General features: G+C 48.4%; 1 protein-coding gene across 2 annotated transcripts in view; it reads right to left on the bottom strand.

The window, feature by feature from the left end:
• Nucleotides 1-16,608, bottom strand: part of dve (SATB1_N and homeodomain domain-containing protein dve) — a 43,391-nt gene that overhangs the window by 13,765 nt on the left and 13,018 nt on the right. Inside the window, exon 2 of one of the 2 annotated variants that reach the window (XM_017235298.3) lies at nt 9,454-10,087. In XM_017235298.3, the coding sequence (XP_017090787.2) occupies nt 9,454-10,087 (634 nt within the window). Of the gene's footprint in view, nt 1-1,861; nt 1,884-9,453; nt 10,088-16,608 lie in introns of those variants that run through there. The other variant, XM_070278575.1, reaches the window with a different exon arrangement.

Below are 16,608 nucleotides of genomic sequence, written 5' to 3'. Positions count from 1 at the left end.
ATTTTTTCGTCTGTGTGTGTTTCTGTTTTTTTTTTTTGTATTTTTTGCCAGCTACAGATACAGATACAGATACTCCACATGCCTGGCGGCCACTCGCATGTGGGAGCAGCACTGCCGAGGGGCTTTTACAGTTAAATCTTTGGGGATTGCAGTCACACTCACCCATACACTATCAACCGCCTGTGGATCCATTTAAGCGATTCGAGTAAAAAAATGCACCATTAGGCGGTTGGGTGGAGAGGTCGAGGGGCAGAGTCGCCTATGAATACCAAATCAGATAATCAAATTAGTCAGAAGTTGGTATAATCTCCCGGTGGGTTGGATAGCAACTACCCAGCTTCGAACTCGGGGCTGGATGAAGGGTGGATGAAGTGGATTTTTAATCCGCGAAGGTTTCTCGTTTTTTAGGCATTATGAGAGAAATCTCGCTACCTAATCGCCAGACTGCACGCTTGGCGAGTTATATAATCGGATATGATGGAACAGGAACGGGGGTTGGGTAATTAAATGCCTTCGAGGGCTAAAGTAACGAGCAGAACTTGTTACTTAATCAGAGATTTTCTGGGGATTTGCGAAGGAAAAAGCTTCGGGTCAGGGTTGAATCCTTTCCAGGATCAAAGAGATCCTTATCGAATCGTGAATTTGGTTAATTATGTTCTTCCGAATCAAAACAGATGTGGAGAGTAGAAGCTTCCTTATAAAATCGTTGGAACTTTCTGATCTGCAGCTGATAACCCACATGGTTTCCTTGGTTTATACAGTCGGATGATCCTGCCTAGAAGCACAGCGCCATCGCCTGGTCTCCCCCCTCATCCCATTCTTACTCATTGTCCTTTCAGCCTTTTATTTTATTTTCACAGCCTGACTGCTCCTGGACGCTCTCGGTGTCCTTGTTGTTGTTTTGGTCTGAATGTTTTTTTTTTTTTTGTTTTGCTTTGGGGGTCGGAGGACGATGGGTGGGTGAGCTTGGCTTAGGTCAGTGGGTGGCTGGAGGCACACAGCTCCAACCGGCCCCTCGAGGGCCCTGGGGATGAGCCCTGCCCGACGGCTCAGTTCGGTTTAAGTGGCACTGCATTGTTGTTGCTGTTGGCAGCTCTCCCTTGCCAGCTTTACTCTGCATTAGACTGTATGTGTGTGTGTGTGTGTGTGTGTGTGAGTGGCAGCTATGGTGGCTGTGTTGGTGAGCTGGTGTCTGCCACTGTTGAACTGGGACAACAACAGCAACAAAGCAAAATCTAGTGAACTTCATAGGGATTAGCCTGCACGAAAGCAACAGATTTAAAAGCTTTCGCTCTGCTTTTTAAGTTCATTTGAGCGCTATGTGTTAGTGTCTGTGTGTGTGAGTGTATTAGTGTATGAGTATCTGTGTGCGTTGGTTGCCTTTGTTGACAAATGCGACTTGACAGTGGTGTGGCAAATCTCGTCTGCAACCGACTCACTAACCAAAACACGCACCCAACCAACCGATGTCACCGGGTGTCGAGAGCTAGGAACTACTTTTGTTTGCAGGCCAAGTGTCCTTCAGATACTTTCTTGATCCACCTCCACAGCATTATGGCACTCTTCCTTTTTGGGCTCTAAACGTTTCTTGCGGCATGCCGCCCACTGGCCCTTCTGGCCCACTTCTGGCACTACTATGTACCCCCTCCACTTTATGGAATTGTTCATAATCCAGCATCTCGCACATAATCCAATTGCTGGCCATCAAACATAAACAACCCAGACCACTAGCCACAAAACGCAAACACAAACACAAACACCACATAACCAGAACCATAACCAGCACTGCGGAATCGAGAACCGAGTCGAGAAGTAACCGGCGCGACTAGAAACGTAAATAACTGAGCTACACAAAACCAACCTTCTTCCAGCATGTTTTGAACGATACTGAGAGATACTCAGATACTGTGGCACTGAAGTGGTGGCCGAAACCGAAACCCAAACCGAGAAAGAGACAGCGACTGCGACAGGGACAGAGACCGAAAACTCAGCTGGGAGAGTCGAGAGCTCTGCCTGCCCCCATGCAAAGGCATTGCACACGCACACGAACGGCGATAGCAACATGTGGCTCTGAGTTCTCTCTCGACCGACACACACACACACACTCTCTCTCAGATACTCACACACACACAGAGTCGGCACCCCCTCTGGGCTCTCTCTCCGCTTACCCCTCCGGCGAGCACTGGCCGCCCCGCATTACGCTTATCAAAGTATATCTCTGGGATTATACGAAATGAATGGAATTAAGGATTAATTTCCAAGGGATGTCATTTCGTTTTGGGATAATGCCCTGCCAGTACGTGTGTGTGTGTGTGCTGGGATGTCTGTGTCGGTGTGTGTGTGTGTGTGTGCGAGTCTGGGTGTTTGGTGTTGGCAGCAGCTTAAGCTATAATGGATTCGGGTTCACAGTTTCCGTTGGCGCTGGATATTTTTTTTCTTCAGTTTTTTTTTTTTACCATCGCTGGTTTCTGTGGCCGTAGCTCTTTAGCCATAGCCATAGCCATAGCCGATGCTGAATGCTGAATGCTAGAGCTGTCGCAGGCGATGCGAAGGTTTAGTTATAAAAATACACCGGAGTTTATAATGCCAAAGCGGGTTATAGAGCAGTGGCGTGCTAACCTGGATAAGAGGAGCTGCCAGTCTAGCGATTAAGGGGGTAAGTTATGGAATGATTTATCGTCAAGGATTAAAAAGGATAAGGGGGAGGGATATGTAGTCTTGTGACGGGCCTTCTCTCCCATGCTAATTAATTAGGATTATTAAGATTTGCTATCATAAGAAAAGATATCAAGACTAAAAATTATTTATCTTCAGACGATCGGTATATTATTCCATAGAACCTATAATTACTATCCAGCTGGCAAGCCCCCTTTTTGCGCCCATTGCGCCTTCCAGCCACGCCACTGTTCATTATAATGCCAAGCGATCCATAAAACGAAGAGTTAAATCCGAAATAATAATCCCGCACGAAATTAAATCCCTCGCCCACACGGCCACCGAAAGCAAACGCAAACGCAAAATCCCGGCCCCCACAGCCCCCGCCGACCGCCCGCCCCTCTCCAGCGGCTGTCGTCCCCCCCTACCGCCGCCGCCTCCTCCTCGCTCTGTTTGCATGGAAAAAAGTTAATCTCCCAGCAGCAGCAGCAGCAGCAGCCGTCGCCATCGACTCATCCGCAAACCGAGACTGGATGGAGGAGGTAGTGGGGCGGGCCTGTCACTGTGCGTGGCTGTCGCTGTGTGTGGCTCAACTACCACCCCACCCATTACCCACCGACACCACCTTGCTCTCCTCGCCACCCCCACACCCGAACGCCCTTCGAAAACTCCAACTCATGGCATGCTTTTGGGCCTTTTTCGGTTGCAGTTGGCAGAGACGTCGACGCGGGCAGCTTTAGCTCTGCCGGTTTAAGGATTAACACAGACACACACCAACCCACAGACACAGACACAGACACAAACACAGGCACAGACGGAGCTGGCTCCCAGGCGGGGCACAAACACAGGCGCAGATCCGCCACCAACACACTGACAAATAAAGCACACGCAATGCCCAGAGCACAAAATCGTTGGGATTAATGCGGGATCTACTTTATTGCGAAAATATGCTCGACCCGGTTGCCCAACGAAAGCGACAAGGGGGAAGTGGGGGAGGTGGGAAGTTTGATGGGTGGCTGGGATGGGTTGAGGGGATGGGGGGACGGGGGGCTACCGCCAGAGGGGCATGCGATTTGGCATTGGGCGGCTTGGTGGCGTATGTGTGAGTATTTGGATGCGTTGCGGCATCGCCTGGGCATCCATGGATTGTCAGTGACTTAAACGAATTGGGATTACGTTGCGTATGATTCATATGGAGGCTAAAACAACAAAGCACCAGACAGCCACTGGCTTTAAACAACAACAACAACAACACTGTTGGACACTGTGCATATGCATTGTACGTATATATAGATGTTTCAGAACTTATAGGCTACCCTGGCCATACATTCGAACGGATTACAGTCCGGTCCCATCTCTTCCCCGCTCCCTATCCTCATCCAAACCCTTTCCTGTTCTCGTGCCCATTCCCCTTCCCCAACTCGTTCGCAATCCCAATCCCAATCCCATCCACTACCCAGCCCGAAAAGCTGGTGGAGCACAAATTGAAAATGGACAATCGCCTGCCTGCCTTCCAGGCTGCCAATATGCCAGCGCCCTGGATAATCCCCTGCGCGATCAATAAAGCCTGTCGGAGCACTGAGAGAAATATATTTTTAAAATCTAACAAAACTTAATAGTACTGTTTGAGGTAAATGTCTAACTCTATTATTGGTTATAGATAGATCCTCTCTTAACTACCATTATAGAGATGATCTGGGCATTCGTATTTTCTCTCAGTACATCGCCTGAAGTTTTGGAAATGGTGAGGCGAGTTGTCTGCCGGCAGTTTGGCAGGATTGCCAGTCGTATTGGGATTAGCATCCCCAAAGCCTCAACTCGAACCGAACTGACTCGTTCCCAAAACTGGCAACTGTCTGGCCCGTCGTCTAACCCACCTGGCTCACACATACACACCGCACGACGGTTGAGAGAAGGAGCAGACAGAAGGATACGCACGCACACTGGCACAGGAACGCATTAGCTGGCGGCCTAATCCCAACGTCGTTGCCATCGCCAAAGCACTTCAAACACACAGGGGCGAAACAGGAACAAAAACAAAAGCTTAAGGACAAGGACAAGGAGTAGGAGAAGGAGCATTGCTCGAAACGTGAAACTTCTCTTCATTTGTGTCTGATGGGATTAGAGCTAAAGCCAGATAAAGGGATAAAGGATTCCCAAATAATGTCGTGCCCTCTGCTCAAGCAGCTCGGGATGAAACTTGAAAGTTTTTGGCGCCAAATTCGCATGCAAAGCAGGAAGTCCTGTCGGCTAGAGAGAGACCGGGAGAGGTAGCCGGAAAGAGAGAGAAGGAGAGACCTGGCAGGGACCGTGTCTCGTTCCCTACCCCTTTTTTTGGGTTCAGAGGCTTAGGTCGCAGGATAAGTCGCAAACTTGATGCTTTCGCCTAATGTCCTTGGGTGGTTTGTTCGCCCTCCCCCTCCCCGGAGACTGCCAGATGATGATGATGATGATGATGATTTTGTTTTCGCTTGTGGATTATAAACGCCCTTGCGACCATGCCCAGTTGCATTCGCATTAGTTGCTCTCGCTGGCGATTTTCCTAATTCCCCTAAATCCCCACTCACAGACATGAGTGCGTAGGATACACATAGACTATGGAAAGGCTATGTGTATCCTTCGGTTAAAGAGGGAAATTTGGATGCCATGTTGGGGAAAATTCAATATTAAGTGACAGGAAATAAACGGTTTAGCAGCAACATTAATTGGCACTCTGAACTCGGGCTTAACCAGACCCATCAAAGAATCCTTGTGTGCAATCTCAAGAAAGTATTTCCATCTCTTTGGTCCTTTGGTCGGTCGGTTGAGGCTTATGGCAAATCCCTGCTGCAGCTGCTGTTGCCTCAGAGTCTTATAATATTCATAATCGAACCTCCTGGTGGCAACGGGCCGGTGTTTATCTAATTACAACTTTGCCTCCAGCCTAATGCCACTTGTGTATTAATAGAAGCGCCCGAACACACACTCTCGCATGTAAATATCTGCATAAGTTCTCGGTCGCAAAACTGCTCAAAGTTAATGCAAGTGATTTATAGATGCCGTTCTTATGGAGATGCATTTCTCTATTGATAATCACAAGACACACGCCGAGTATTTATTCGATTATAAGCCATCTTTGAGAGCGTCTCAAGCCGCTCCCTATAAGTTGCCAGTGGCACGTTGCAAGTTCATGGCACGGCCACTGCGAGACTTCTGTTCGATCTGTTTCCCTTCAGTCCGACACTTCAATCCCTAAAATTTGTATCTGTATCTTAGGGTGTGTGTGTGAGGGATAAACGGTTGAACTGAAAATAGAGGTGCCAGTTGTCATAGCTACAGAGAGAGAAAAATGTGTCCTTTTAGGTCAATATGAAATGAATTTTAAGATACTTTTCATCACAATTCTTTTTTAATATTTAATTAAAATATTCTATCGAATGCCAAGTATTTCCCAGTATATTTCCCAGTGCACTCGATGACGGTGGCTTAACTCAATCAGCATCACCTGCAGCACCTGCCCTTGGGTCCTGGCAGTGTCCTTGCTGCACTTGTTAGTGTGTTGGTAGCTGGTGGCTGGATGGCAACAACCGGCTTTTGTGCTGCTGTTGTCGCTGCTCGGGCCAATCCCTTTTTGCTTATAATTCGGAAATGTTGCCTCCTGTTGCTTTTGGCATTTATTCGAATTTGTATCTCAATCTGGGCCAGTATCTGTATCCGCATCTGCATCTATGCTCGATGCTAGCACATTTGTTTGAGTTTTCGGCTAACAGACGGGGAGATGGGGTGCTGGCTGGGCTTTAGAGTTTGGGGATTGGGGATTGGATCCGGCTTAGGTGGCATCCAGTGAGTGGTATCATTCAGCTCGGCACTGGCCACTGTGCATAACGCTTAACACTTAAGCTGCTACCGGCTACAGGCTCCTTTCTGCTTCCTGCCGCCCTCCCATCCGCCACCTGCTGCCCCATCAGCATATCCTTCCATTGGTCCAGAGCTTAGCCACTTCAGGTGGGTCAGGTGGCTCCTAGCCAGTTTTGCGTGTGATTGCGAAACTTGTGCCGTACTGCCCCTCTCGCTTTAGCATCTCTTATCCTTCGGCAGGAGGAGGTTGCAATGTTTCTGTGTGGCTTGATTACCAGCAGCACTCCCCGAGATCCTGCTCCTTTGCAGCTAAAGCGAGAGCACTGAAAAGTTACTGCCCGGCTTTGCCGACACTTGTGCGTCCATCAGGGCTTATCAGGAGGAACACCCCAGCTCCCAGCTCCCAGCTTTCCAGCCACCCCACCACCTCATTATACAATCCCTCTCGGGGGCTGTAGCTCATGACATCTGCATAATAGCCGATCGAATGGGTGCCCATTTTTTGAATCCTTGAGCGCGTGCTTATGTCCACAGAGTCCTGCATTCATGGTTCGGGCTTATGACACATGCAGATGCTGCTGCTGCCGCTGCCGCCGCTGCTGTTACTCCACTTTTGGTGGCCAAAAACAACAATGATTCAATAGCAGGGTCAAGTGTGGGGGCAGGCGTGTGGGTGGGCAGGGTTCCGAATGCGTTGATCCACAAACGTGTCGTTAACTAAGGCGCAGTGATTTTCAATTGCAGAACGCGACGCTATATATGTATATTCTGCTGGCAGACTGTGTGTGTGTGTGTGTCCCTGGACGAGAGTGGGTGTGTCGGTGTGTGCATAGGCTTATAGGTGCCAAACAGTATGGCAGCTGGTGGACAAAAAGTGAGGGGGCAGGGACAGGAGACAGGAGGGGGCAGCATGCATATTGACAAGTGCAGCCGGGTGGGGATTTATTAAGGCTAACGTATGAAAATGTTGCATACTAAACTCTGCATAAATCGAAGCGAGGCACCAGAATCAAAAGCATAGGGCATAAAAATAGCCCCAAAATGAAAAGCCCAGCTGTTGGCAGGGGGCCGGGGGGCCGGGGGGCAGGGGGCAGGCGGCAGGATAAATATCGTGTTGCGTCGCTGAGCAGCTTAGGCACAATAAACACGCAAACGCACCAATACACACTCTGGGAATATGCACAACAAAACGCCATGAAACAAAACAGATTTACATATGAACTCACAAATACAGAGCCAAAAATGGCAATGTTAAATGACAATAATAACAACACCAATAACAACAATAACAACAACAACAAATAATGACAACAATAAGCAAACCAAACTGCACTGAGCCCCCATCCATAGGTTGGTAGGTTTGGTTGGTGGGGCAGGATTCCGTGCTCGTTCGATCTCAAACCATCCGATTTGGAAAACCCCCTCTTTGTTGTGCAAATCCTCAAAATATGCTACAAAGCACATTACATAGATACGCACTCACACACTGGAACACACGCAACAGAGACATTCACAAATTCACAACAAAATTCAAATCAAATCCCTACTCGTCGTCTGCTCCCAGGGACTTGATTTAAGCTTGAGCCCGAGTTTTAGTTTTCTACTGAAATTTTTGGGGGGAAGCTTAAAGTATTAATGGCATTGCGAAAGGACCTTTAATATTTACTAACGAGAGACAGTCGCCGAGACAGTCAATTGTTTTCCACAACTATTGTCGCAAGCTAAAGCCACAAAGTGGCCCCGACATCCGCAGTGGGTTTCAGCACTGCCACCTGTTGATGCGTTGACGGGTCACACGTGCTCTAACTTCCAGCCACACACACATCCTTACAGATTGCGTATACGCAGTGAGTGCCCAGGAGAAACGAGAAACAGAAGCCAGAGCAAACACAAGCGAAGCACGCAGGATGCAAGGCCCCTGCCCGGCTGCCACCCCTCTAGATGTGGCGCCACAAGTGTGTTCATTTGACGCCCATCCCTCCCCAGCCCTCACCCCAGGTCGCCCACCTAGGTATTCTAACGAGAAACAGCACCAGAAGCAGAAGCAGTATGTTTGTTTGCACACAGACTTGCTGTCGCAGGAAACAGACCCAGGAGACGGCACACACAAAATAAACGTTATGAATGCTTCATATGCTTAATCCAGGGGATTTCGATGCATATACGAGTGTTGTGTATCTGTAGCTATAGCTCTAGCCATCTGTATCTGTATCTGTATCTGAATGGGAATGTAGTGACGGAAGTACCTCCGTGCTCTCGAGCTGATATTGTTGGTATGCAAAAGGCTTCACTGTTTCCATTTATATCCGTCGCCCGGCCACACACCGACACCCACATCCATGACTGAGGCTGAATGGATGCATTTGCAACGCAGTGGCCGATGTGGCACAGGTTTACTTCTGGCCATGGCTAAACTATTGATGAACCAAACAAGATTACCACGGCCACTGCTGTTTCAAGTGTGTGTCCGTGTGTGTTTGTATCTGTATCTGTGTGGATGTGAGTGTGTGTGTCTGTATGCTATCTGTGGGATACGTGCTTAATGCCTTGTGAGCAAATCAAATGAACTTTTCATGGATTAAGCCGGCTGAGACTGCGTTGGGGCAAAAGGAAACGGCCGAGGCCGAGGCATTTCCATTTGCCGTCAGCTGCTGTTGCCCTGATTAAAGTTGGGTCTTTAAAGCCTTTCGATAACGGCATAAATAATCTCTTCTAATTACAAGACTTGATACAAAAAACACAATTTTCATGGAATTTGTAAGTTCGTCGACGTTTTCTCGAAAAATCCTTTGCAGTTATTGTGTCCTAATTGCATTTCCTGTCATTCCTCTCTCCTCTCAAATATCACACATGCACTTATTCCGGGGATTAAGAATAATAGTTTATTCCATTAATAATCCCCTACCGACTTATGAACTAATAATTTATATTTTTTGAATAATTAAGGTTTCCTTTACTCACGATTTACTTTGCTGACGTCAAACTCCCGTCGCGAGTCCAGGGCCGGATGGCTCAGCAGCTTCTCCGCCTGCTGCTGGGCCTGCTGCACGCCCACGGCCATCCCCAGGGCGGCGGGTGGCAGGCACGAGATGCTGCCTCGCTCCCCACGCTCCTCCCTCTCGCGCTCCCGTTCCCTTTCGCGATCGCTCTTGGGGGTGGCGTTCTGACTAGAAGAGGCTGTCGAGGAGGAGAGCGCATTTCCCTCGGAGTTCTGGCTGGGATGGCTGGCGGGGGGAGAGCCCTCGGAGGACCTTCGGCCACCCGCTTCTCCACCTGGTCCTCCGCCACCACCTCCTCCGCCTGGCTGCTGTTGCTGCTGGTGATGGTGGAGCTGCTGTTGCTGGTGGTGCTGCTGCTGCATTTGCAGCTGGGTGAGCTTCTCCTGGACGCCCTGCAATGAGGAGCGTCGGTGCTGCTCCTCGCTGGCCACGCCCACGCCGACCACACTATGGGGCGGTGATAGGGAGTGCTCCTTTTTGACGGCCAAGTCCGCTAGGCTGGCGGCTGCCGAGGCGCCCGAGGCAGGTGATTTGGCATTGGCGGCGGCCACAACGGCGGCCGCGTTGGCAGCCCGCGTCAAAGCCAGGGCCTGACTCTGAAAGTACAAAGAAACCGAACCGAAAATGAAAACACTGTGAATGGCAATGGGGAATGGGGAGTATGTGGTCGGGGTGGAGCTATGTGGAGATAGAGCCCAAGATTTCCCATTTGTCGCTTGTTTGCTCGGCTAAATGATCGAGTGAAATTTCCACTTCATTCGATCGATCGCGCTCGAAATAGAAAACAACCCAAATTCGCTTTATTGATTAAGTCAACAATGGCCATGAGAATCGTCTCAGCCCTGACAGGCGTTGATTTCTATTGATTTGTGAGCTCGGTGCCCGTAGCCCGGACTCCGGAGCTATGGAGCAGCGGGCCAGTGTTTGCTTTCTATAATTTAGCAAGTAATTTGCTGCACAAATCGTGGCGAATCACGAAATTGTCTTTAATGATGCAAAGATCTTCGGCTGGAGCTCGAGATCGTTGTCGAAGCGTAACTAAATTAATGTGGCTCTCGTCTCCAGTCCATTAAAGAGCTGAAAGCTCTTTCACAACTCCCCACACACATGTGTGTCCGAGGGAGGGCACCACCGCGGCAATTGATGATGACTCCGACTCGGACTTGGAATCTAACAAAAAAAAAAAGAGCTAAGAAAAAAATAGCCCAGAGAATTGGTCTTTGGAGCCGAAAAAGCGAAATCAGCAATGGCACTCTGTCCATCAGAAGTGACCGACTTCCGAGGCATTGAATGCCACAGCTTAGTGGCTTTAATTGATTATTCTATATATTTGATTTGAAGGGAGCCTTTTGGTTAACAAAGTGACTTGACCCCTCTGATGATATAGGGTATATTAAACCATCTAAATCCCCTCGAACTAACTCCCCTGTGAACCAATCTTTTTTCCCATCATCGATCCCGAATTGACCCTAATAATTATAGCGTCTCGGCTTTGGCTACCGTTTTTACCGTTTATACTGGCTGGGCACGCATGGAATTCCAGAGTCGATACATCTAACATACGGGTCTCTTCATTTTTTCCGTGGTATTCCCGAAAAAAAATTATGGCATTGGCATTCGCTTTGGGTTTTTAGCTTTTTGGCGCTGATCGTGCGGATAAACTTAAATCGAAGCCGAGCATCGAGATTGTGATCCTCGACGGCCCAGGCCCATGCCCATGCCCATGCCCATGCCCAGTCTCAGGTCGATCGTCGCCTCTGGCTAGTTTGTCAAATGAGGGCATAAAAACAGCGGCATATCCTTTAACCGAAAAACATGTTCAGAAACTTAATAAGAAGTCAGAAGCAAGCAAGGCTGAAGGTATCCCTGGGACCTGCAGAACTGCAACGGCGTCTCTGCTTTCCACAGTAGCCACATCGAGTTAGCGATCAGCGACAAGCAGCAATCGATCTTGTGTTATAATCATCGCCGGCTCCCCACCTTCTTCCTCCCGGCCATCAGCGGCGATTTAGGCCTGCAAAAATTCATTTACGCTTTAATCAATTTCATTCACTATGCAGAAGCCGGAGCAGCAGCAGGAAAGCCACAGATATGGGTCTGCACACAGAAAAGTGAACAAGTACCATTACTTTTCAAAGTATTTATATTTTTGAAAGACTCTCAGTATTTCTTTCAGTGCTCAGATGGTTGAAGAAGTAGCAGAAGACAGGGCAAACATCGCCTAAGGCCACCAGCCGACAATTTTAGCTTACATTGATCTCGTCCTGCCTGCCATCCCCCTGGCCGTCCATCTGAAAGCTGCTACTCGGCTTCTGTTCCTGGCCACATGTCAAGAAATTGACGAAAATTCGATCAAAATTTTAATTGATCGCCCTGCAGTGATTTGGGTTCCCGAAAAATTGATCCCAGACCGCCAGCCCCGCACCGTCGCCTCGTAACATTTTCTGAAACATATACATATTCTTTGCGCTGGCACTTGCCGTAATTTTCGGTTGGCCAAAAAGCGAAAAAGACTGAAGAGCAAACGATCGACCGACGACCGACTCGTGTTGTGATTATGTTAATAGAGGTGCTCCCATTCACTCCCCTTCGACTCCAGACTCCTCACTCCGGACTCTGGATTCCTGTTTCCGATTCCAGCCCGAGGGGGAGGCCGGCGCTCGCCTCTGCCGGAAACTGAACAGCCAGCGGGCATAAATTGCAAAATAATCAAACATTTCAAGGGCCTGCCACCAAATTCATGGCATTAGGACTGATTGAAGAATGCGAGAAATTGCTGATCCTCCAGAATGAGTCATCAGGCGAAGGTTTATGGCAATGGTTACACAAGTAACTCCAAAGAACCCTCCCAAGAACCTTGAGATGTATTTCAGGCGAAGACGAGGTGCCTCAAGTAATCCATTCCCGGTCACACATCACACCGTTCCCCCCAGCTGCATATTAATAACTCTTACACCCATTAATCAATAGGGTTCTTCTCTGGTCTCTGATCTACCTCTGATCTGATCATCCTCGCTGAATGCTACCAATCAAGATCCCCCCAGCCGGGCTTTCCCTTTTGGCCATTAAGCTGAACGTTATAATATTAACCTGTCAAAGGCCATAATTGACAACGATTAAGTTTGTCTTTTGTCTCGCGAAAATTTACATTTTTATGGTTCAATAAAATAAATCAAAGTGGGGGGAAAAAACCCGAGCCAGAGCCCGAACCCTGAAAAGGCAGATGATAAAAAGAAAAAAAGCTGAACCTTAGCATCGAACACAGTGGCAGCGAAAAGTAATTGCAGCACATAATAATCTCGCATTTAATAATCCTCATTAAAGCGCAAAATCACGTCGGTCCGCTGGCGGAGAAGCCCCTGGGAGGATGAGGAACAGGAACATCCTGATAGACAGTTTACACTAACAAATATCACCACCTTGGCGAGCGGGGTCCACCTCGGATCTGCACAAAATTAGAGGCCCTGCTCCTTTTTTTTCGTACCATCTCCGCAAATGCCAGAACAAGAACAACGAGCTTCTGTTCTGCCCTTAAAGACAGTCCCCAAAAATATGCAAGGGGCTGCCAAAAAAAAAAAAAAACGAGGAAATCCGGGCAAGAGGGGGACCCCGATGGAGCAAGGAAGGGGAGTGGCAGCGATGCGCATCAATCGATGATATGATGAGCTGACGTTTCGGGTTGACGTTTGCTTGTCGTCAATACGTCGCCTAATAACACATCGCAACAGGTAGTCCCCGGACATCAACGGACAGAACCTCCAGCGAACGGACAGACCAGTCGGGGATACTGATTGCGACACAGATACAGGAGCAACCTGGCCAGGCCTGGCTGGCCTGGCCTGGCAAAAGGAGTCTCTTTTTGGGGGCTTGATGGAATTTCATCAATTGCATGAAAAATATGAAATTAGTTTGGACCCATCGTCCAAAAAGCATCCGTCCAAAAACCGAAAGTCCAAACCGAACTCTTGGCAGTCCGGGGCTACTGGATTTTTAATGTGTTTTAATCATCGACTACACGGGGATGGATGGAGGTGAGCCGCGTCTCTCTCCAGCCACTCCTTGTTGCGGGCTAAATGGTTTTTGCGCCCTGATCCTGTGCCACTGATGTATGGCACATTCCACCCGGGCTATAAATCGTGGTTGCGCCTGGCACCATGGCGCTGTCCTGTCCTTAGCCAAAATATCATTTGATTCCTGTTCGAGGCATTAATTGTTTTTGCTCGAGTGTTGCGTGATGGGAATGACTGATCAACTGTCCGGAGGATTGTGTCTCAGATTTTGGTGAGAATGAGAGGAAAATGTGTCGTCTGATATTTTTGGTGGGAATTTAGAGACTTGGGGATAAGCTTGAGGGATGGGAGCTTCGTTCTTCCACTGATCTCGACCATGTCACTGGCCTTGTTCTTGTCATGTTTGCTGTCAGTCTGCTGGCTTTGGCTGGTTTATGCAAGTGTTGATCACTGGAGATCCAAGATCGAAGATCGAGGATCGTCTTCGGCCTGCTATCTTAATACTGTTCGCAATCGAGACATTGACATATCCCCGCTGTCTGAGATTATGCCCGACTGGTCTGGCTTCTTTTTTTGTGTGTGTGTATCGGGAGGAGCCAACCTCGCTCCGAGGCATTACCATTTCCATTGGCCGAGACACTGGCGTTTTTTTCTGGCCGTACGATTGGGTGTTTGCCAGCGTTTTTATGCTTTTTGCCGGACCGGGACCGGGGCCGGGCCCCTGTTATTAATTATCATCGTCAGCGGGAGGTGATCAGCGTTCAGTATTGAGCATCCAGCGATCAGCGATCAGAGATCTTCGGGACTGCGTGTTCGTCAAATTCCCTAGCGAACGCAAACATTTGGAATTCGGCGCGTAGAAATATCATTTTCGTGTCTCCTCGCTCGTGATTTCTCTCTGGTTTTGTCTGCTTTTTCGTAATTTGTATGAGATTTTTGGAATATTCCCTGACTTTTGCCATTTATGTGTGTCCCAGTCTGTCTGCTCGCATGCCTTGTGTCCTTAACGAAATTGTGATTAAGTGTTTCAATATCGAAGTGACGAAAGGTAGCAAGAGCACCCGGCCGTCCGGCCAGTTTGGAATTCAACAGACATGGCCAGCAACTTCCTTCAACGATGGCGAACATCGTTCGGGATCGTAACGTGCAAAATAATTAAAAATCAGCGAACGTTCTGCTAAAGAGTAGCAATCCCCTAACCTCGATCTCTGTCCCTGCCCCTGTCCCGGTTCCCGTCCGTGAAAGATCGACGCCCGCATCAAGTTGGCCGAGTGCGAAAAAACGCCATTTAAAGATGCCACAAAGCCGCAGATAAGCAGAGACAAAATGCGGGAAAGGGACGGCCAGAAAGTGCTGACAAACGGGCCAAAACCGGTTGACAAAATACACTCGACTTGGTATGCGATCAGTTTGAGCGATAGCCAAGATCCAGACTCCGACTCAGACGATCGACGATCAGCGATCGCGGAAGAATTTCTGGCCAAATTACGAGCCCGTCCAACAGCTACCCAGCTACGCAACTTAACCCAACCGATCCACCAAGCCAGCAAGACAGCCAGTCAGCCTGCCAGCCAGCGACATTTAATTATATTTCATTTCATTTTATTTTACTGCTCCTGCTGTTGATGCTGATGCTGTTGTTGCTTCAACATCTCGGAGGGCTTTTTCGGTAATGTTGCATCGGCCGCTGAGCACTCGACGCATTAATGATGACTTTGCCCTGAATTGCAGAGGCCTACACTCAATAATAACAATAATCATAAAGGGGAGAAGCACCAGCAGCAGCAGCAAAGGCAAATCGCCAATTGGCAATGGCAATGGCATGCCCATGTCCGAGTAGCAGGTCCATGTCCACGTCCAAGTCCGTGTCCATGTCCCCATGCCTTGATTATGCGCGCGTTCCTTGCTCACATCCTTGCCCCCTCGGACGATCCCCATTATTTCTACTCGTCGAACATCAATTTGAGATCATTGCTACTGGTGCTACGGCTACTGGAGGATCGTTCGTCCCAGAACTAAACAGCAACTGGATGGAAACTCTGAAACTGAAACTGGTATCAGTACTGGTACTGATGTAGTGCCACTGCCACTGCCACTGGGGAGAAGGTGTCGAGTGCTTGAAATGTTTTAAATACAAAAATTAATAAAGCTCTCTCGTGCTTACAATGTGTGTTGGCATTTTCCCTTCTTTCAATTACCCGGCTTGAGTATTTCGCCTTGGCAAATTATTAACTTAACACTTGATGTCCACTTAAATCGATCGAGAAGGGAATAAAAACCAGAAAGGACATGCCAAGTATAACGACTTCTATTAGTATCGATTGTTAGCTTAACTAGCAATGCTTGTTTTTCTCTCCTTAAATTATATACTAACTCTATGGTGTTTGAATATTCTTCCTAATCGCTTAATGGCCCTGACAACACGGCTTAACTACCTGCTTGTGCAGAACATTAAAATTTCCAATATCCCAAAGTGGTGGATAGAGCCCCTCAACATCGATCGGGGAGAACAGCTGACAACTTGGAAACTGGCCAAAAGGCAAAACAGTTAACGGAAGCGGACTCTGCAATGACAACCCCGTTGGCAAGTGAAGTTCCATTTGCTGGTTTTCAGGCGACATCCTGGCCTATGTAGGTGCCCTTGCCAATGCCAAATGCTAGGTACCCCCGCCGAATACCAGAAACCCGAATGCCAAATTATAATTTCAAGTTCAACATGCCGGGGCGGCATAATTTCCCCGCTCCCCTAGCCCCTCGATGTGGCTGGAAAACTCGTTCAACTGTGACTCTCTTCGGGCCAACCTCTCTGCTAACTGTTTCACATGATCCTGCCGTCCATCCCCTTGTCGGACTGAGGTCCGTGTTGCGCTTGAGGAACTCCTTGCTCAACAAATTATTACCTACACACATGTCCCGGGGCCAGTGTGTTTGGGTTACTCCAATTATAAGTCAATTAAATAGGTTAAAAGTTAGAAAGAAAACCCGGAGGAAGCATCCCGTCAGGGGACACAATTTTGTCATGGCCAAATGAGCAGGAAATAATTTACGACCTCTGATCCTCTTCCTATAAAGAGAGTCCTTTCCATCAGCTGTGTATGTCGGCTATG

Source organism: Drosophila bipectinata, chromosome 2R, assembly GCF_030179905.1.
Source record: "Drosophila bipectinata strain 14024-0381.07 chromosome 2R, DbipHiC1v2, whole genome shotgun sequence".
NCBI lineage: Eukaryota > Metazoa > Arthropoda > Insecta > Diptera > Drosophilidae > Drosophila > Drosophila bipectinata.
Note: the sequence above shows the minus strand (reverse complement) of the source record. Positions and strands in the feature narration are given on the sequence as shown.